General features: G+C 32.9%; 1 protein-coding gene across 2 annotated transcripts in view; it reads right to left on the bottom strand.

Annotated features, from left to right (window-relative positions):
- paqr6 (progestin and adipoQ receptor family member 6) overlaps positions 1-19985 on the bottom strand; it is a 28073-nt gene extending 8088 nt beyond the window's left edge. The window contains exons 1-7 of one of the 2 annotated variants that reach the window (XM_062964956.1): positions 19732-19985; positions 10250-10410; positions 8826-8953; positions 8414-8619; positions 6239-6365; positions 5601-5697; positions 2723-2867 (exon numbers count right to left, since the gene is read on the bottom strand). In XM_062964956.1, coding sequence (XP_062821026.1) covers positions 2723-2867; positions 5601-5697; positions 6239-6365; positions 8414-8619; positions 8826-8953; positions 10250-10300 — 754 coding nt within the window. In that variant the 5' untranslated portion in view covers positions 10301-10410; positions 19732-19985. Of the gene's footprint in view, positions 1-2722; positions 2868-5600; positions 5698-6238; positions 6366-8413; positions 8620-8825; positions 8954-10249; positions 10411-11600; positions 11755-19731 lie in introns of those variants that run through there. The other variant, XM_062964957.1, reaches the window with a different exon arrangement.
- Between the last annotated feature and the right edge of the window lie 3537 nt (positions 19986-23522).

Raw genomic sequence — 23522 nt, 5'->3', positions numbered from 1 at the left:
GTAAATAAATGCAGTAAATAATAAATAAATAAATAAATAAATAAATAAATTTTAGACTTAGGCTCGCCCAAAGTCTGAAATGACTTGAAGGCACACAACAACAACAACAACAACAACAACAACCCTAATTAACTTGACTATCTCATTGGCCAGAAGCAGGACTAAACTTCCCATTGAAATCCTGATAAATGTATGTTGGTTAAAATTGTTTTTATTTTTAAATGTTGTATTGCAGGGGTCCCCAAACTTTTTAAACAGGGGGCCAGTTCACGATCCTTCAGACTGTTGGAGGGCCGGACTATAGTTGGCTACCGAGCAATAATAATAATAATTATTATTATTAATAATAATAATAATAATAATGAAAAAGAGGGTTGGAAGAGACCCCTTGGGCCTTTTAGTCCAACCCTCTTCTGCCTTTCTGCACCAAAAGGCACAAGCAAAGCACCCCTGAAAGATGGCCACCCAGCCTCAATGATAATAATAATAATAATAATAATAATAATAATAATAATAATAATAATAATAATAATAATAATTCTAGGCTATATCTGTCTAGAAGATCAGGGGCCAGAGGACTCTTACAAGTAAAACAAGCAGTCAAAGAAGAAGAACATGCCCTGGCAGAATATGTAAAGCAAAGTGAAGAACCTGCTTTGATTGAAGTCAAAAATCAGAAACTCCTCAAAGCACAGCAGACAAAAAACCAGTACAAGAAAACCGCACTACAAACTAGAGCTGACAGCTGGCACAACAAAACATTGCATGGAAAGTTCCTTGACAAAATGGAAGGAAAAGCTGATAAAGAGAAGACCTGGCTGTGGCTCACGAATGGGACCCTGAAGAAGGAGACAGAAGGCCTGATCCTTGCAGCCCAGGAGCAAGACATCAGGACAAAGGCAATCAAGGCCAAGGTCGAAATATCAGCTGATGACCCAAAATGCAGACTGTGCAAGGAAACCGACGAAACCATGGATCATATCCTCAGCTGCTGTAAGAAAATCGCACAGACAGACTACAAACAGAGGCACAACTATGTGTCCCAAATGATCCATTGGAACTTATGCCTCAAGTCCCACCTTCCAGCAGCAAAGAACTGGTGGGATCACAAACCTGCAAAAGTCTTGGAAAATGAGCACGCAAAGAGACTGTGGGACTTCCGAATCCAGACTGACAAAGTTCTGGAACACAACACACCAGACATCACAGTTGTGGAAAAGAACAAGGTTTGGATCATTGATGTTGCCATCCTAGGTGACAGTCGCATTGACGAAAAACAACAGGAAAAACTCAGCCGCTATCAGGACCTCAAGATTGAACTTCAAAGACTCTGGCAGAAAACAGTGCAGGTGGTCCCGGTGGTGATGGGCACAATGGGTGCCGTGCCAAAAGATCTCAGCCGGCATTTGGAAACAATAGACATTGACAAAATTACGATCTGCCAACTGCAAAAGGCCACCCTGCTGGGATCTGCGCGCATCATCCGAAAATACATCACACAGTCCTAGACACTTGGGAAGTGTTCGACTTGTGATTTTGTTAAACGAAATCCAGCATATCTATCTTGTTTGCTGTGTCATAATAATAATAATAATAATAATAATAATAATAATAATAATAATAATAATAATAATAATAATAATACATCACACAGTCCTAGACACTTGGGAAGTGTTCGACTTGTGGTTTTGCGAAACGAAATCCAGCATATCTATCTTGTTTGCTGTGTCATAATAATAATAATAATAATAATAATAATAATAATAATAATAATAATACATCACACAGTCCTGGACACTTGGGAAGTGTTCGACTTGTGATTTTGTTAAACGAAATCCAGCATATCTATCTTGTTTGCTGTGTCATAATAATAATAATAATAATAATAATAATAATAATAATAATAATAATAATAATAATAATAATACATCACACAGTCCTGGACACTTGGGAAGTGTTCGACTTGTGGTTTTGTGACATGAAATCCAGCATGTCTATCTTGTTTGCTGTGTCATAATAATAATAATAATAATAATAATAATAATAATAATAATAATAATAATACATCACACAGTCCTGGACACTTGGGAAGTGTTCGACTTGTGGTTTTGTGACATGAAATCCAGCATATCTATCTTGTTTGCTGTGTCATAATAATAATAATAATAATAATAATAATAATAATAATAATAATAATAATACATCACACAGTCCTGGACACTTGGGAAGTGTTCGACTTGTGGTTTTGTGACATGAAATCCAGCATGTCTATCTTGTTTGCTGTGTCATACAACATCGTTGTGTCAATAATAATAATAATAATAATAATAATAAATTAAATAATAATAATAAAGAGGGTTGGAAGAGACCCCTTGGGTCATTTAGCCCAACCCCCTTCTGCCCTTGTGCTGTGGGGGGCCGAATAAATGGCTTCAATGGGCCGCATCCGGCCCCCGGGCCTTAGTTTGGGGACCCCTGTTGTATTGTTCTTTCATTGTTCTTGTTCTTGTTGTTGTTGTTGTTACACTACAAATAAGACAAATGCAGTGTGTATCGGAATTTGTTTGTATTTTTTTTTCCAAATGATAATCCGGCCCCTCAACAGTCTGAAGGATTGTGGCTTAAAAAGTTTGAGGATCCCTGCCATAACCTGTGTGTATTCGGAAGCAGACCTACAAGCTTCATGGTCGTGTTGGGAAAGCAAAGGGTCCCTTGAGCTCACCGATGAAATCGAAGCGCCCGGGCGCCAGGCGTTCCGGCAAATGGGAGGCAAAGAGGAATCCGGTGAGAGCGGCAAAGAAGAGGTGGTAGAAGTAGCCGGGCACCGAGTCGTTCCAGGCGCAATCCTCCCCGAAACAGAACAGCAGCTGGAAAGCAAGCGGGAAAGGCTCAGTCGGCAGAAAAGACCAGCCGTTATCCAACTCCACTTCCCACCGGAGCGGTACCTATTCATCTACTCGCATTGGCATGCTTTCGAATCGCTAGGTTGGCAGAAGCTGGGGCTCACACCCTGCTCCTCGGATTCGAACCGCTGACCTTTCGGTCCGCAAGTTCGGCAGCTCAGTGGATATTTCTATCTCCAGCAATTAATCCATTTATCGGCTTCCCTATCTCCATATCCAGTCATTTATTTATTACTAGCTGTGCCCGGCCACGCGTTGCTGTGGCGAAGTCTGGGAAATAAAATATTGAGGAATTGGTGGTACAGTAGAGTCTCACTTATCCAACATAAACGGGCCAGCAGAATGTTGGATAAGCGAATATGTTGGATAATCAGGAGAGATTAAGAAAAAGCCTATTAAACATCAAATTAGGTTATGATTTTACAAATTAAGCACCAAAACACTATGTTATACAACAAATTTGACAGAAAAAGTAGTTCAATATGCAGTAATGTTATGTTGTAATTCAGGGGTCCTCAAACTTTTAAAGCAGAGGGCCGGTCCACAACCCTTTAGACTGTTGAGGGGCCGGATTATCATTTGAAAAAAATACGAATAAATTCCTATGCACACTGCACATGTCTTATTTGTAGTGCAAAACAACAACAATAAAAGAACAATGCAATATTTAAAAATGAAATCAATTTTAACCAACATAAACCTATCAGGATTTCAATGGAAAGTGTGGGCCTGCTGTTGGCCAATGAGATAGTCAAGTTAATTAGGATTGTTGTTGTTGTTGTTGTTGTTGTTGTGTGCCTTCAAGTCATGTCAGACTTTGGGCGAGCCTAAGTCTAAAATTAATTAATTAATTATTTACTAAATTTATTTACTACATTTATATCCCACCCTTCTCACCCCGAAGGGGACTCAGAGCAGCTGTATGTACATGCAATATATTATTAGCATAGCACAATATTAGCGTTATATAATACTGAATATATAGCGTTATATAATAGCTGTGCCCGGCCACGCGTTGCTGTGGCGAAGTCTGCTGGTATGGGAAATAAAGTATTGAGGAATTGGTGGTAGTTAAGGTCAAGGGTCCCCTGGGCTGAGTGGGTTGCTAGGGGACCAAGTGAACAGAGCTTAGCCTTCTAACTGGCAGCAATTGGATAAAAACAATTATTCCTCTCCCTCTAATTAGGACTTTATTTTTCTTTTCTTTTTGTTGTATCAACCTAGAGGCATGGATGAGGGGTTGTGCTGTCAATTTTTGAGGTTGTGGGGTGTTTACTTTTGTTGTTTTGTCCGCTGCCATGATGCCTTCACTCTTTTATATATATAGATATTGAACTATACCACTATACTGTAATATTATATGTACTATATAACATAGAATTGATATTATTGTATGGTATTATTATTAGTATTATATTATATAACATTATAATATTTTTATCAATATTATATGCATATGCAATATATTATATTATTAAAACTGATATAAAATATTATATTATAAAACTGAGGGTGGGGGCCAGGTAAAGGACCTTGGAGGGCCGCATCCGGCCCCCGGGCCTTAGTTTGGGGACCCCTGTTGTAATTACTGTATTTACGAATTTAGCACCAAAATATCACGATGTATTGAAAACATTGACTACAAAAATGCGTTGGATAATCCAGAACGTTGGATAAGCGAGTGTTGGATAAGTGAGACTCTACTGTAGTTAAGGTAAAGGGCAAAGGTTTTCTCCTGACATTGTCCAGTTGTGTCCGACTGCACACTGAAGTGGATTATCTGGCAGTGTGGAGTCAAGATAATCCAGTTCAAAGCAGATAATATAAGATTATAAATGGGTTATATAGCTGTGTGGAAGGGCCTTGAGTTTACCCTGTCATATAATCCAGTTCAAATCTGATAATCTGTATTTTATAGGCAGTGTGGAAGAGGCCTAAGTGAGGCCTAACTCTGCCTGTCCCCTGGGCTGAGTGGGTTGCTAGGAGACCAAGTGAGCGGAGCTTAACCTTTTAACTGACAGCAATTGGATAAAAACAATTATACCTCTCCCTCTAATTAGGACTTTATTTTTCTTTTCTTTTTGTTGTATGAACGTAGAGGCATGGATGAGGGGTTGTGCTGCAAAGTTTAGTGTTTCTGGGATGTGTAGTTTTGTTGTTTTGTCCTAGGCCGAAATTTCATTACCCTTTTATATATATAGATTTATTTACAGTATTTATTTTCTGCTCTTCTCACCCCGAAGGGGACTCGGGACGGATCACAGAACATACATAGGCAGCAAACATATTATTGTTGTTGTTATTATTATTATTATTATTATTATTATTATTATTATTATTATTATTATTATTACATTATTATTGTTATTATTATTATCATCATCATTATTATTATTACATTATTATTGTTATTATTATTATCATCATCATTATTATTATTACATTATTATTGTTATTATTATTATTATTATCATCATCATTATTATTACATTATTATTGTTATTATTATTATTATCATTATTGTTATTATTATTATTATTATTACATTATTATTGTTATTATTATTATTACATTATTATTGTTATTATTATTATTATTACATTATTATTGTTGTTGTTGTTGTTGTTATTAATAATAATACATTATTATAATTACAATTATTATTATTATTAATTATTATTATTATTGCTATTATACCCGGTAGAAGAGTGGAATGTTGTCAAAGATAAACGGGTAAAGGAAAGCCGCCGTTCTTGCGATTTTGCTGAGATGAGGAGACTCGAGTTCAAGGAACCTAGAAAGCAAAAGAGAGAGAAAGAGGTTAGGATTAAACACAGAATCGCATTGGCTTTCGTAGCTGCAGCATCACGCTCTTGGCTCGTATTCAGCCAAGAATCGCATCGGCTTTCGTAGCTGCAGCATCACGCTCTTGGCTCGTATTCAGCCAAGAATCGCATCGGCTTTCGTAGCTGCAGCATCACGCTCTTGGCTCGTATTCAGCCAAGAATCGCATCGGCTTTCGTAGCTGCAGCATCACGCTCTTGGCTCGTATTCAGCCAAGAATCGCATTGGCTTTCGTAGCTGCAGCATCACGCTCTTGGCTCGTATTCAGCCAAGAATCGCATCGGCTTTCGTAGCTGCAGCATCACGCTCTTGGCTCGTATTCAGCCAAGAATCGCATCGGCTTTCGTAGCTGCAGCATCACGCTCTTGGCTCGTATTCAGCCAAGAATCGCATTGGCTTTCGTAGCTGCAGCATCACGCTCTTGGCTCGTATTCAGCTTGTGGTCTACTAAGACCCTGAAATGCTTTCCCAACCCAGTATCCCCGACGTACCGGGAGTAACAGGAGAGACTGGTGCAGACGAAGGAGTTCAGTGCGGCCACGGGGACAAAATAGTAGTGCAAAGTGCTGCTGACCCAGCGGTCGGGCATGGCGTACGCCCCGTACGTGAAAGCGCAACCTGTGAACAGAGAAAGAAAGGCCGCTCTAGGGAAAGTGACCCCATATCTTCCCTATAAAACATCTCCAATGCTCAACCCATGGCTGAATGATGAACCCATGGCTTTATGGTCAACCTATTGCTCTCTAGTTGACCTAGAGCTCTCTGCTGAACCTATGGTTCTATGGTCAACTTATCACTGAAAGGTCAGACTATGCTTCAATGGTCAACCCATGGCTCTCTGGTTGACCTAGAACTCTTTGTTTGACCTATAGTTCTATGGTCAACCTGTCACTCAATGGTCAACCTATAGCTGTATGGTCAAACTTTGGCTATATGGTCAGTCTATGGCTCTCTGGTTGACCTGGAATTCTTTGGTTGACCTATAGTTCTTTGGTCAACTTATCAATCAGTGGTCAACCTAAGACTGTATTGTCAAACTATGGCTCTCTGGTTGACCTAAAACTCTTTGATTGACCTATAGTTCTATGGTCAACCTATCACTGAAAGGTCAGACTATGACTCAATGGTAAATCCATGGTTCTATGGTCAATCCACAGCTGAATTATGAACCCATGGCTGTATGGTCAAACTATGGATCTCTGGTTCACCTAGAACTTTTTGGTTGACCTATAGTTCTATGGTCAACTTATCACTCAATGGTCAACCTATGTCTGTATGGTCAAACTATGGCTCTCTGGTAGACCTAGAACTCTTTGGTTGACCTATAGTTCTATGGTCAGCCTATCACTCAATGGTCAACCTATGGCTGTATGGTCAAACTATGGCTCTCTGGTAGACCTAGAACTCTTTGGTTGACCTGTAGTTCTATGGTCAACTTATCAATCAGTGGTCAACCTATGGCTGTATGGTCAAACTATGGCTCTCTGGTAGACCTAGAACTCTTTGGTTGACCTATAGTTCTATGGTCAACTTATCACTCAATGGTCAACCTATGGCTGTATGGTCAAACTATGGCTCTCTGGTAGACCTAGAACTCTTTGGTTGACCTGTAGTTCTATGGTCAACTTATCAATCAGTGGTCAACCTAAGACTGAATGGTCAAACTATGGCTCTCTGGTTGACCTAGAACTCTTTGGTTGACCTATAGTTCTATGGTCAGCCTATCACTCAATGGTCAACCCATGGCTGTATGGTCAAACGATGGATCTCTGGTTGACCTTGAACTCTTTGGCTGACCTATAGTTCTTTGGTCAACTTATCAATCAGTGGTCAACCTAAGACTGTATTGTCAAACGATGGCTCTCTGGTTGACCTAGAACTCTTTACTTGACCTATAATTCTATAGTCAGCCTATCCATCAGTGGTCAACCTAAGACTGTATGGTCAAACTATGGCTCTCTGGTTGACCTAGAACTCTTTGGTTGACCTAGAACTCCTATGGTCAACCTATCACTGAAAGGTTAAACTATGACTCAATGGTAAACCCATGGTTCTATGGTCAATGTATCATTGAAAGGTCAGGCTATGGCTGGATGGTCAACCCATGGCTGTATGGTCAAAGTATGGATCTCTGGTTGACCTAGAACTCTTTGCTTGACCTATAGTTCTATGGTCAACCTATCACTGACTCAATGGTAAACCCATGGTTCTATGGTCAATCCATGCCTGAATGATGAACCCATGGCTTTATGGTCAACCTATTGCTGTCTGGTGGATCCATAGCTCTCTGTTGAACCTATCGTTCTATGGTCAACCTATCATTGAAAGGTTAGACAATGGTCCAATGGTCAAGCCATGGCTGTATGGTCAAACTATGGATCTCTGGTTGATCTAGAACTCTTTGGTTGACCTATAGTTCTATGGTCAACCTATCCATCAGTGGTCAACCTAAGACTGTATTGTCAAATGATGGCTCTCTGGTTGACCTAGAACTCTTTGGTTGACCTATAGTTCTATGGTCAACCTATCACTCAATGGTCAACCCATGGCTGTATGGTCAAACTATGGCTCTCTGGTTGACCTAGAACTCTTTGGTTGAGTTCAGGCTACGTCTGAATGGTCAACCCATGGTCAACCTATGGCTCTGTGGCCAAGGGAGGCCTCACCCAAGCTGTAGAGGCTGAGGGCCCCGTAGTCCAAGAAGTAGCAGATGTGCCTGGCGCGGGCGGACATGGTGCTGAAGGTGTGGGCACAGCAGGAGGTGAAGGGGTAGAGGCAGACCAGCCACATGTAGGCCAGGAAGGGCCAGCTGTAGGCGTCGCAGGAGAAATCCAGGCTGTAGGACAACCCCAGGAACCGCCACAAGAAGTACCTGAGAACCAGAGAGAGAACATCCATGGGAACCATCTATGGTGGCCTCACTACCATTAGGAAAAGGCCAATGTCATTCTAGGCTGCATCAATAGGATGACCCTGGAGATGTTTGGAACCCACATTCTGGAACCATAGTCCCACCTCAACCATCATCTCCAAGAACATTTCTCATGACAGATTTGGACATTCCCTTCTTGGGCTCACCACGTCGGCAGGAAATGCGTCCAAATGTTGATGGTCTCGTTGTTGAGTTGGAAGGAGCTGAGGACGCAATCCAGCGCTGAACTTTTGGGGTGACGGTAGCCGGAGATGATGCCATCTTCCCAAAAGATCTACAGGACAGGCCAATATTATTATTTTACTACTACTACTACTACTACTACTATTATTATTTTACTATTATTATTATTATTATTATTTTATTATTATTACTACTACTATTATTATTTTATTATTATTATTATTTTACTATTATTTTACTACTATTATTATTTTACTATTATTTTACTATTATTAATATTTTATTATTACTACTACTACTATTATTATTATTTTATTTTACTATTATTTTACTATTATTATTATTTTACTATTATTTTACTATTATTAATATTTTATTATTACTACTACTACTATTATTATTATTTTACTTTACTATTATTTTACTATTATTATTATTTTACTATTATTTTACTATTAATATTTTATTATTACTACTACTACTATTATTATTATTTTATTTTACTATTATTTTACTATTATTATTATTTTACTATTATTTTACTATTATTAATATTTTATTATTACTACTACTACTATTATTATTATTTTATTTTACTATTATTATTATTTTACTATTATTTTACTATTATTAATATTTTATTATTACTACTACTACTATTATTATTATTTTACTTTACTATTATTTTACTATTATTATTATTTTACTATTATTTTACTATTATTAATATTTTATTATTACTACTACTACTATTATTATTATTTTACTTTACTATTATTTTACTATTATTATTATTTTACTATTATTTTACTATTAATATTTTATTATTACTACTACTACTATTATTATTATTTTACTTTACTATTATTTTACTACTATTATTATTTTACTATTATTTTACTATTATTAATATTTTATTATTACTACTACTACTATTATTATTATTTTATTTTACTATTATTTTACTATTATTATTATTTTACTATTATTTTACTATTATTAATATTTTATTATTGCTACTACTACTATTATTATTATATTTTACTATTATTTTACTATTATTTTACTATTATTTTACTATTATTATTATCTTCTATCTATACATATAACGAAAGTGAAAATCTGTGTGTATGTGGCTCGGTTGCCCACTTTCACAGGCAGGATCCCACATCCACACACCACTATTGTCCCACTATTCAGGAGACAGAAATTGCCCTCCCTCCAATGACATTGCAGATTATAGTGAGCGCCACATCCCAGTGTTCCTTTCTCCACTGGTGTGGAATTTGCATGACCCCGCCCACAGCCTCTCCCTTAACCCTTTCCTGCCCTTTCCTATGGCACACAGCAAACAGAGAGGGATTGATCAGCAACTGAATATACTTACTCGTGGTACTTGGTGGATGCGGAAAATCTGTGGCAGCCTGATGGTGAGCATTTCGAGTTTCAACAAACAGGTTTCTCTTCTCAGTAAGGCCTTATGTCCGTCCAAAGGCAACTTGGTTTTACCTGTCGCCCAGGTAAAATTGGAGGTTCAACATCTGGGCTCTGAAATAAACGAGGGAGAAAGTGAGAAAACCATGCATGCATTTCGACACCACTTCAAAAAAATATATTTGATTTCTTACCTGCTTCTTTCCAAAACTTGAGGCTGCTATTATTGTTCTTGTTATATTATTATTATTATTATTATTATTATTATTATTTTTTTTTTTTTTCTTACCTTCTTTCTGCAAGACTTGAAGCTACTATTATTATTACTATAATTATTATATTTCTTAGCTCTTTCTCCCAAACAATATTTGATTTCTTACCTGCCTCTTTCCGAGACTTGAGGCTGCTATTACTGTTGTTATATTATTATTATTATTATTATTATTATTATTATTATTATTATATTTCTTACCTTCTTTCTGCAAGACTTGAAGCTACTATTATTATTATCATTATTATTATAATATATTTCTTACCTTCTTTCTGCAAGACTTGAAGCTATAATTATTATTATTATTATTATTATTATTATTATTATTATTATATTTCTTACCTCTTTCTCCCGATGGCTTCAGGCTATTATTATTATTATTATTATTATTATTATTATTATTATTATTATTATATATTTCTTACCTTCTTTCTGCAAGACTTGAAGCTACTATTATTATTATCACTATTATTATTATATTTCTTACCTCTTTCTTCCGAAGGCTTCAGGCTATTATTATTATTATTATTATTATTATTATCATCATCATTATCATCATCATCATCATTATATTTCTTTCTGCAAGACTTGAAGCTACTATTATTATTATCATTATTATTATAATATATTTCTTACCTTCTTTCTGCAAGACTTGAAGCTACTATTATTATTATAATATATTTCTTACCTTCTTTCTGCAAGACTTGAAGCTACTATTATTATTATTATCATTATTATTATAATATATTTCTTACCTTCTTTCTGCAAGACTTGAAGCTACTATAATTATTATTATCATTATTATTATAATATATTTCTTACCTTCTTTCTGCAAGACTTGAAACTACTATCATTATTATCATCATTATTATTATATATTTCTTATCTTCTTTCTGCAAGACTTGAAACTACTATTATTATTATCATCATTATTATTATATATTTCTTATCTTCTTTCTGCAAGACTTGAAGCTATTATTATTATTATTATTATTATTATTATTATTATTATTATTATTATTATATTTCTTACCTCTTTCTCCCGAAGGCTTCAGGCTATTATTATTATGATCATTACGACTACGGTTGCGATTATATTCCAGCCGAGGATGCCGAAAAGACAGGCGAGACCCATTGCGAGAGGCCTGCCTCTGCCCTTTGCTTCACCCATTTAATATCTGATTTTGTTCGGCGTCTGATTTGCAAACCAAGATCTCTTTGTCCGGCGGCACAAGGCTGCCTTTGAGAGCCACCCAATGTGCAGAAACCAAGGGTGAAAACTCGGATCGGGAAGTCGGCCAAGGACACAGACACCCCGGTGCTCCGGCCGTTTGATTCTTGGCACCGAGATAAAAGTGGGAAATCGAACCCGGCACCCGAAAGGTGCCAACTTGCTGGAAAGCCGGCCCAAAGTCCCACATTCCTGGGAGGGCAAGTCATTGTTTCCGATGAAACAAGGCAAAAAAATCAGCTCGGCTGGAACAAAGGCCTTGGATGGAGTCGCATTGAGCAAATCAACGTCTACAGTGGACAACTAATGCAGTTTGATACCACTTTAACCCACTATGGGATCCTGGGAGTTGTGGGATTGGTTGTTCATGGGGTTCTTAATAATAATAATTCCAATAATAATACATCACACAGTCCTAGACACTTGGGAAGTGTTCGACTTGTGATTTTGTGATACGAAATCCAGCATGTCATAAAATAATAATAATAATAATAATAATAATAATAATAATAATAATAATAATACATCACACAGTCCTAGACACTTGGGAAGTGTTCGACTTGTGATTTTGTGATACGAAATCCAGCATGTCATAAAATAATAATAATAATAATAATAATAATAATAATAATAATAATAATAATAATAATACATCACACAGTCCTAGACACTTGGGAAGTGTTCGACTTGTGATTTTGTGATACGAAATCCAGCATGTCATAAAATAATAATAATAATAATAATAATAATAATAATAATAATAATAATAATAATACATCACACAGTCCTAGACACTTGGGAAGTGTTCGACTTGTGATTTTGTGATACGAAATCCAGCATGTCATAAAATAATAATAATAATAATAATAATAATAATAATAATAATAATAATAATACATCACACAGTCCTAGACACTTGGGAAGTGTTCGACTTGTGATTTTGTGATACGAAATCCAGCATGTCATAAAATAATAATAATAATAATAATAATAATAATAATAATAATAATAATAATAATACATCACACAGTCCTAGACACTTGGGAAGTGTTCGACTTGTGATTTTGTGATATGAAGTCCAGCATGTCTATCTTGTTTGCTGTGTCATAATAAAATAATAATAATAATAAATAATAATAATAATAAGGATAATAATAATGATAATAATAATAATATCACACAGTCCTAGACACTTGGGAAGTGTTCGACTTGTGATTTTGTGATATGAAGTCCAGCATGTCTATCTTGTTTGCTGTGTCATAATAAAATAATAATAATAATAATAATAATAATGATAATAATAATAATATCACACAGTCCTAGACACTTGGGAAGTGTTCGACTTGTGATTTTGTGATACGAAATCCAGCATGTCATAAAATAATAATAATAATAATAATAATAATAATAATAATAATAATAATAATACATCACACAGTCCTAGACACTTGGGAAGTGTTCGACTTGTGATTTTGTGATACGAAATCCAGCATGTCATAAAATAATAATAATAATAATAATAATAATAATAATAATAATAATAATAATAATAATACATCACACAGTCCTAGACACTTGGGAAGTGTTCGACTTGTGATTTTGTGATACGAAATCCAGCATGTCATAAAATAATAATAATAATAATAATAATAATAATAATAATAATAATAATAATAATAATAATACATCACACAGTCCTAGACACTTGGGAAGTGTTCGACTTGTGATTTTGTGATACGAAATCCAGCATGTCATAAAATAATAATAATAATAATAATAATAATAATAATAATAATAATAATAATACATCACACAGTCCTAGACACTTGGGAAGTGTTCGACTTGTGATTTTGTGATACGAAATCCAGCATGTCATAAAATAATAATAATAATAATAATAATAATAATAATAATAATAATAATAATACATCACACAGTCCTAGACACTTGGGAAGTGTTCGACTTGTGATTTTGTGATATGAAGTCCAGCATGTCTATCTTGTTTGCTGTGTCATAATAAAATAATAATAATAATAAATAATAATAATAATAAGGATAATAATAATGATAATAATAATAATATCACACAGTCCTAGACACTTGGGAAGTGTTCGACTTGTGATTTTGTGATATGAAGTCCAGCATGTCTATCTTGTTTGCTGTGTCATAATAAAATAATAATAATAATAATAATAATAATGATAATAATAATAATATCACACAGTCCTAGACACTTGGGAAGTGTTCGACTTGTGATTTTGTGATATGAAGTCCAGCATGTCTATCTTGTTTGCTGTGTCATAATAATAATAATAATAATAATAAGGATAATAATAATAATATCACACAGTCCTAGACACTTGGGAAGTGTTCGACTTGTGATTTTGTGATATGAAGTCCAGCATGTCTATCTTGTTTGCTGTGTCATAATAATAATAATAATAATAATAATAATAATAATGATAATGATAATGATAATAATAATAATATCACACAGTCCTAGACACTTGGGAAGTGTTCGACTTGTGATTTTGTAATATGAAGTCCAGCATGTCTATCTTGTTTGCTGTGTCATAATAAAATAATAATAATAATAATAATAATAAGGATAATAATAATGATAATAATAATAATAATATCACACAGTCCTAGACACTTGGGAAGTGTTCGACTAGTGATTTTGGGATATGCAGTCCAGCATGTCTATCTTGTTTTCTGTGTCATAATAAAATAATAATAATAATAATAATAATAATAATAATAATAATAATAATAATACGAAATCCAGCATCATATTATTATTATTATCTTGTTTGCTGTGTCAATAATAATAATAATAATAATAATAATAATAATAATAATAATAATAATAATATGCTGGATTTCATATCGCAACATTATTATTATTATTATTATTATTATTATTATTATTATTACTATTAGAATCATTCTAGAGTGGACAATGAATGTAGTTTAATACCACTTTAATCACAATATTATTATGTTCATGGGCTTCTAAATAATAATAATTCCAATTATAATATTAATAATATGCTGGATTTCTTATCATATTATTATTATTATTATTATTATTATTATTATTATTATTATTATTATTATTATTAGAATCATTCTAGAGTGGACAAAAAATGTGATTTGATATCACTTTAACCACTATGGGATCCTGGCAGTTGTGGGATTGGTTGTTCATGGGGTTCTAAATAATAATACAGTAATTCCATAAATAACAATAATAATAATAATAATAATAATAATAATAATAATAATAATAATAATAATAATAATATGTTGGATTTCCTATCACATTATTATTATTATTTTATTATGACACAGCAAACAAGATAGATATGCTGGATTTCGTATCACAAAATCACAAGTCGAACACTTCCCAAGTGTCTAGGACTATTATTATTATTATTATTATTATTATTATTATTGACACAACGACATTGTATGACACAGCAAACAAGATAGATATGCTGGATTTCGTTTCACAAAACCACAAGTCGAACACTTCCCAAGTGTCTAGGACTGTGTGATAGGAAATCCAGCATATTATTATTATTATTATTATTGGAATTATTATTATTTAGAACCCAGTGAACAACCAATTCCTGCTGTGTCATACTATGTCTTTGTGTCAATAATAATAATAATAATAATAATAATAATAATAATAATAATAATAATAATAATGTGATACGAAATCCAGCTTAATATGTTGTTATTATTATTATTATTATTATTATTATTATTATTATTATTATTGACACAAAGACACAGTATGACACAGCAGGAATTGGTTGTTCATGGGGTTCTAAATAATAATACAGTAATTCCATAAATACAGTAGAGTCTCGCTTATCCAAGCTTCTGGATTATCCAAGCCATTTTTGTAGTCAATGTTTTCAATACATCGTGATATTTTGGTGCTAAATTCGTAAATACAGTAATTACTACATAGCATTACTGCGAATTGAACTACTTTTTCTGACAAATTTGTTGACTAAGATGATGTTTTGGCGCTTAATTTGTAAAATCATAACCTCATTGGATGTGTAATAGGCTTTTCCTTAATCCCTCCTTATTATCCAAGATATTCGCTTATCCAAGCTTCTGCCGACCCATTTAGCTTGGATAAGTGAGACTCTACTGTAATAATAATAATAATAATAATAATAATAATAATAATAATAATAATATGCTGGATTTCCTATCACATTATTATTAATATTTGAACTGTCGGATATTATTTGGGGCGACCTTGTCCCACGTACATAACTGTTGGGATTGTTTCTTTAACTCCAGGGTTAAATGCCCCAAGATAAGAAGAAGAAGAAGCCCGTCTTAATCTCAAATATTTCGGCACAAGACATTCGTTCTTTATGCTTCCGATAAGCAGAAACACGTTGTCCTTGTCCTCCAAAAGATAGGCGCATAATGTTATCCTTCCGTGGGCATCTTTTTGGGCAACCGAGGCCAGTTCTCTCCTTGGGAACTTCTCAGAAATGAGCAAAAGAAACCCCAGAAATAATAATAATAATAATAATAATAATAATAATAATAATAATATAATTTCTCATTACTTTATTTTCCATACCATCAAACTAGGCCACAGCAACACGTGGCTGGGTACGGTCAATTATATTATTATTATTATTATTATTATTATTATTAAATAATTTCTCATTACTTTCCCATACCATCAAACTAGGCCACAGCAACACGTGGCTGGGTACGGTTAATTATATTATTATTATTATTATTATTATTATTATTATTATTATTATTATATAATTTCTCATTACATTATTTTCCATACCATCAAACTAGGCCATAGCAACACATGACTGGGCACGGTTATTTATTATTATTATTATTATTATTATTATTATTAAATAATTTCTCATTACATTATTTTCCATACCATCAAACTAGGCCATAGCAACACATGGCTGGGCACGGTTATTTATTATTATTATTATATTATTAAATAATTTCTCATTACTTTCCCATACCATCAAACTAGCCACAGCAACACATGGCTGGGCACGGTTATTTATTATTATTATTATTATTATTATTATTATTATTATTAAATAATTTCTCATTACTTTCCCATACCATCAAACTAGGCCACAGCAACACATGGCTGGGCACGGTTATTTATTATTATTATTATTATTATTATTATTATTATTATTATTAAATAATTTCTCATTACTTTATTTTCCATACCATCAAACTAGGCCACAGCAACACGTGGCTGGGCATGGTTAATTATTATAATTATAATAATAATAATAATAATAATAATTATTATTATTATTATTATTATTATTGTTAAATAATTTCTCATTACTTTCCCATACCATCAAATTACGCCACAGCAACACGTGGCCGGGTATGGCTAGTTATTTATTATTATTATTATTATTATTATTATTATTATTATTAAGTAATTTCTCATTACTTTATTTTCCATACCATCAAACTAGGCCACAGCAACACGTGGCTGGGTACGGTTAATTATATTATTATTATTATTATTATTATTATTATTATTATTATTATTATTAAATAATTTCTCATTACTCTATTTTCCATACCATCAAACTACACCACAGCAACACATGGCCAGGCATAGCTAATTAATTATTATTATTATTATTATTATTATTATTATTAAGTAATTTCTCATTACTTTATTTTCCATACCATCAAACTACGCCACAGCAACATATACCCGGGCATGGCTAGTTATTAAATGTTGTTGTTGTTATTATTATTATTATTTTATTTCTTACCCACCTCTCCCCATACAGGAAAATTATTATTATTATTATTATTATTATTATTATTATTATTATTATTTTCCCTGTATATTGATAACTCCTCATAATAATAATAATAATAATAATAATAATAATAATAATAATAATGTGACCCCATGGTTCAAGGCGGGTCAATAACTCATAATAATAATAATAATTTTATTTCTTACCCACCTCTCCCCATACAGGGAAAATTTATTATTATTATTATTATTATTATTATTATTATTATTATTATTATTATTATTTTTCCCTGTATATTGATAACTCATAATAATAATAATAATAATAATAATAATAATAATAATAATAATAATGTGACCCCATGGTTCAAGGCGGGTCACAGCAGAGTCACAAACACACAAAAACTATTTAAAAGTTCTACAAAAACATACAGTATATTATTACAGTAGAGTCTCACTTATCCAACATAAACGGGCCGGCAGAACGTTGGATAAGCGAATATGTTGGATAATAAGGAGAGATGAAGGAGAAGCTTATTAAACATCAAATTAGGTTATGATTTTACAAATTAAGCACCAAAACATCATGTTATGCAACAAATTTGACAGAAAAAGTAGTTCAATACACAGTAATGCTATGTAGTAATTACTGTATTTATGAATTTAGCACCCAAAAATCAGGATATATTGAAAACATTGACTACAAAATGCGTTGGATAATCCAGAACGTTGGATAAGCGAATGTTGGATAATAAGGAGAGATGAAGGAGAAGCTTATTAAACATCAAATTAGGTTATGATTTTACAAATTAAGCACCAAAACATCATGTTATGCAACAAATTTGACAGAAAAAGTAGTTCAATACTCAGTAATCCTATGTAGTAATTACTGTATTTATGAATTTAGCACCCAAAAATCAGGATATATTGAAAACATTGACTACAAAAATGCGTTGGATAATCCAGAACGTTGGATAAGCGAGGCTTAGATAAGTGAGACTCTACTGTATTATTATTATTATTATTATTATTATTATTATTATTATTATTATTATTATTATCCCTGTATACTGATAACTCATAATAATAATAATAATAATAATAATAATAATAATAATAATAATAATAACAACACATTCCTAGACACTTGGGAAGTGTTCGACTTGTGATTTTGTGATATGAAATCCAACATATCTATCTTGCTTGCTGTGTCATAATAAAATAATAATAACAATAATAATAATAATAATAATAATAATAATAATAATAATAATACATCACACAGTCCTAGACACTTGGGAAGTGTTCGACTTGTGATTTTGTGATACGAAATCCAACATATCTATCTTGTTTGCTGTGTCATAATAAAATAATAATAACAATAATAATAATAATAATAATAATAATAATAATAATAATACATCACACAGTCCTAGACACTTGGGAAGTGTTCGACTTGTGATTTTGTGATATGAAATCCAACATATCTATCTTGTTTGCTGTGTCATGCAATAATAATAATAATAATAATAATAATAATAATAATAATAATAATAATAACAGTCCTAGACACTTGGGAAGTGTTCGACTTGTGATTTTGTGATATGAAATCCAGCATATCTATCTTGTTTGCTGTGTCATAATAAAATAATAATAATAATGTATAATAATAATAATAATAATGTGGATCACAGCAGGGTCACAAACCCACAAAAAGTATTTAAAAATTCTACAAAAACATACGGTATATTATTATATATATTTTTAATACCCTTGAGCCGAACAGGGAAAGTCTTCTATGGGGGTTCACCTGAGGTCAGAGCAACTTAAAAAGCATTGAAAAACAACAAGAACAAGAAGAGCAACTTAAAAAGCATTGAACAAGAAGAAAAAGAAGCCTTTCAATGTGGTTTGCAAAAGAGCTTTTGTGCCAAAACCACAACTGCTCTTAGCTGTTTGCGATTCCTTTATTTTATCACTTTTAGACTTATTTATCATGCAATGCTTTGGACACAAAATTTAAAAAAAAGGAAGGAATGAAGAGAGGAAGGACCTGAAAGCAGATGAAAGCAAAAAATTAAGTCATATATAATTAATTGCTTGTGGATGGCTTACCTGTTGCAAAAGGGTTGCTGGCACTGCTTGGACGGTGCCATCCGGACCCATCCGGACCCATCATGGTTGCTTTTGGGTCCGATTTCTGTCTTTTTCTTCTCCGTTTCTCCTTCTTTTGCACTTTCTTCTCTCTCTCCGAAGCAGCCACATTCCTTGCCAGGGCCGATGATGATGATGATGATGATGATGATGGGCGGGTGCCAAGTTACCCTCCCCGTTGGCTGGGCCTGGATTGGGCGGAAAAGGGAAGAAGAGAAAAAGGCCTCTCTCTCTTTGGCAAGAAGAACGAGGAGGAGGAGGAGGAGGAAAAAGTTGCAAAAACACTGCGGCCAGAAAAGCCATGAAAAAGGGGGGAAAAAAAACACCCCGCATGATTCCATCTTTTAAAGGGAAAAAAAGAGGCAACAGATACGAAGTCAAAAGGCGCAGCTAAACAGATTGATAAGATGCTGGATAAACGGGAGTTTCTGGTTGCTTGAGAGCTGTCATTCAAAACAATATTATGTGTTTATGTGTTTTCATTATTGTGCAACCCGCCTTGTGTTATTTATTACGAAGAGAGGCGGGAAAGAAATACAATTATTATTATTATTATTATTATCATTATCATTATTATTATTATTATGATGACACAGTAAACAAGATAGATATGCTGGATTTCGTTTCACAAAATCACAAGTCGAACACTTCCCAAGTGTCTAGGACTGTGTGATGTATATTATTATTATTATTATTATTATTATTATTATTATTATGACACAGTAAACAAGATCGATATGCTGGATTTCGTTTCACAAAATCACAAGTCGAACACTTCCCAAGTGTCTAGGACTGTGTGATGTATATTATTATTATTATTATTATTATTATTATTATTATTATTATTATGACACAGCAAACGAGATAGATATGCTGGATTTCGTTTCACAAAATCACAAGTCGAACACTTCCCAAGTGTCTAGGACTGTGTGATGTATTATTATTATTATTATTATTATTATTATTATTATTATTATTATTATTATTATGACACAGCAAACAAGATAGATACGCTGGATTTCGTTTCACAAAATCACAAGTCGAACACTTCCCAAGTGTCTAGGACTGTGTGATGTATATTATTATTATTATTATTATTATTATTATTATTATTATGACACAGTAAACAAGATCGATATGCTGGATTTCGTTTCACAAAATCACAAGTCGAACACTTCCCAAGTGCCTAGGACTGTGGGATGTATTATTATTATTATTATTATTATTATTATTATTATTACACAGCAAACAAGATAGACATGCTGGATTTCATATCACAAAACCACAAGTCGAACACTTCCCAAGTGTCTAGGACTGTGTGATGTATATTATTATTATTATTATTATTATTATTATTATTATTATTATTATTATTATTATGACACAGTAAACAAGATAGATATGCTGGATTTCGTTTCACAAAATCACAAGTCGAACACTTCCCAAGTGTCTAGGACTGTGTGATGTATATTATTATTATTATTATTATTATTATTATTATTATTATTATTATTATTATTATTATTATTTTATTGTATGACACAGCAAACTAGAAAAAAACACCCCGCATGGTTCCATCCTTGAAAGAGAAAAAGTGGCAACAGATACGAAGTCAAAAGGCGCAGCTAAACAGATTGATAAGATGCTGGATAAACGGGAGTTTCTGGTTGCTTGAGAGCTGTCATTCAAAACCAGCCTCATGCGTTTATGTGTTTTCATTATTGTGCAACCCGCCTCGAGCCCCAAAGAGTGGCAGGAAAAAATACAATTATTATTATTATTATTATTTTATTGTATGACACAGCAAACAAGATAGATATGCTGTGATATATTATTATTATTACTATTATTTTATTATTATTATTTTACTATTTCTATTATTATTTTATTATTATTTTACTATTTCTATTATTATTTTATTATTATTACAGTAGAGTCTCGCTTATCCAACATAAACGGGCCGGCACAACATTGGATAAGCAAATATGTTGGATAATAAGGAGAGATTAAGGAAAAGCCTATTAAACATCAAATTAGGTTATGATTTTACAAATTAAACACCAAAACATCATGTTATACAACCAATTGGACAGAAAAAGTAGTTCAATACGCAGTAATGTTATGTAGTAATTACTGTATTTACGAATTTAGCACCAAAATATCACGATGTATTGAAAACATTGACTACAAAAATGCGTTGGATAATCCAGAACGTTGGATAAGCGAGTGTTGGATAAGTGAGACTCTACTGTATTTTATTTTTATTATTATTTTACTATTATTTTACTATTACTATATTATCTTCTATCTAATTATTATTATTATACTATTTCTATTATTATTTTAGTATTACTTTACTATTGTATTATTTTCTATCTATATTATTATTACTATTATTATTATTTTACTATTATGATTACTACTATTATTTTACTGTTATTATTATTTTCCTATTTCTATTATTTTGCTATTTTTAATATTACTGTATTATTATCTTCTATCTATATTATTATCATTAGTTTACTATTATTATGATTACTATTATTTTACTATTATTTTACTAGTTCTATTATAATTTTACTATTACTGTATTATCTTCTATCTATATTATTATTACTATTATTTTAATTATGATTATTTTACTATTAAGATTACTATTATTTTACTATTACTGTATTATTATCTTCTATCTATACTATTATTACTATTATTTTACTATTATTAAGATTACTATTATTTTACTATTACTGTATTATCTTCTATATTATTATAATTATTTTACTATTATGATTATTAGTACTGCTACTATTTTATTATTTCTATTATTATTTTACTATTATGTTACTATTACTGTATTATTATCTTCTATCTATATTATTATTATAATTATTTTACTATTATGATGATTATGATGTCAGGAGAGAATGCTGCTGGAACAGGGCCGTACAGTCCGAAAAAAACTCACGTTAACCCGGACGTATTTTTCTCCAATTTTAGGGCAAAAATAGATGATTTCTGAAATATCATAGAATATTAGGTCCCAAAACCATGCGCCACACATGGGCTGCTTTGGGAGTATTTTTGGGCTTCCAAAGAGGAGGATTTCTGGAAGAAATGGCCTGATGTTTCGGTCGAAAAGGAAGAGCAACAAAGGCTTCTTTCATCCGCTGGGAAGCTCATGGCGGGGATTTTGGGTCAGGCGAGGTTTTCGCAGCCGAGGAGTCCAAGCAACGGAACCCAAAGCCAAGAAAGAAAACGATCTCAATGCAGAATGGCACTGGACTAGATGACCTTTGGGGTCCCCTTCCCATTTTAAGATTCAAGAGACTCCTCTGGACATGATGCAGGATTTGGAAAAATGTCTCCAAAGGGAAATGGGAATTTTGGGAGATGATTCACCACGATTTATAAGAGTTGTAGTTCACCTACATCCAGAGAGCATTGTGAACCCAACCAAGGATGGATCTGGACCAAACTTGCCACGGATGATGGGACTTGCAGTACTTTTGCTCCCTTCCAGAGACGAATGAAGAACCAGGATGAAACCTGGCACAAAGACCCCTCATGACCCACTATATTGACCCTGATTTTGGGAGTTATAGTTCACCTACATCCAGAGAGCAGTGTGAATCCAACCAAGGATGGATCTGGACCAAACTTGCCACGGATGATGGGACTTGCAGTACCTTCACTCCCTTCCAGAGACGAATGGAGAACCAGGACCAAACTTGGCACAAAGAACCCTCATGACC

The sequence above is a fragment of the Anolis carolinensis genome, unplaced genomic scaffold (assembly GCF_035594765.1).
Source record: "Anolis carolinensis isolate JA03-04 unplaced genomic scaffold, rAnoCar3.1.pri scaffold_14, whole genome shotgun sequence".
NCBI classification, from domain to species: domain Eukaryota; kingdom Metazoa; phylum Chordata; class Lepidosauria; order Squamata; family Dactyloidae; genus Anolis; species Anolis carolinensis.
Note: the sequence above shows the minus strand (reverse complement) of the source record. Positions and strands in the feature narration are given on the sequence as shown.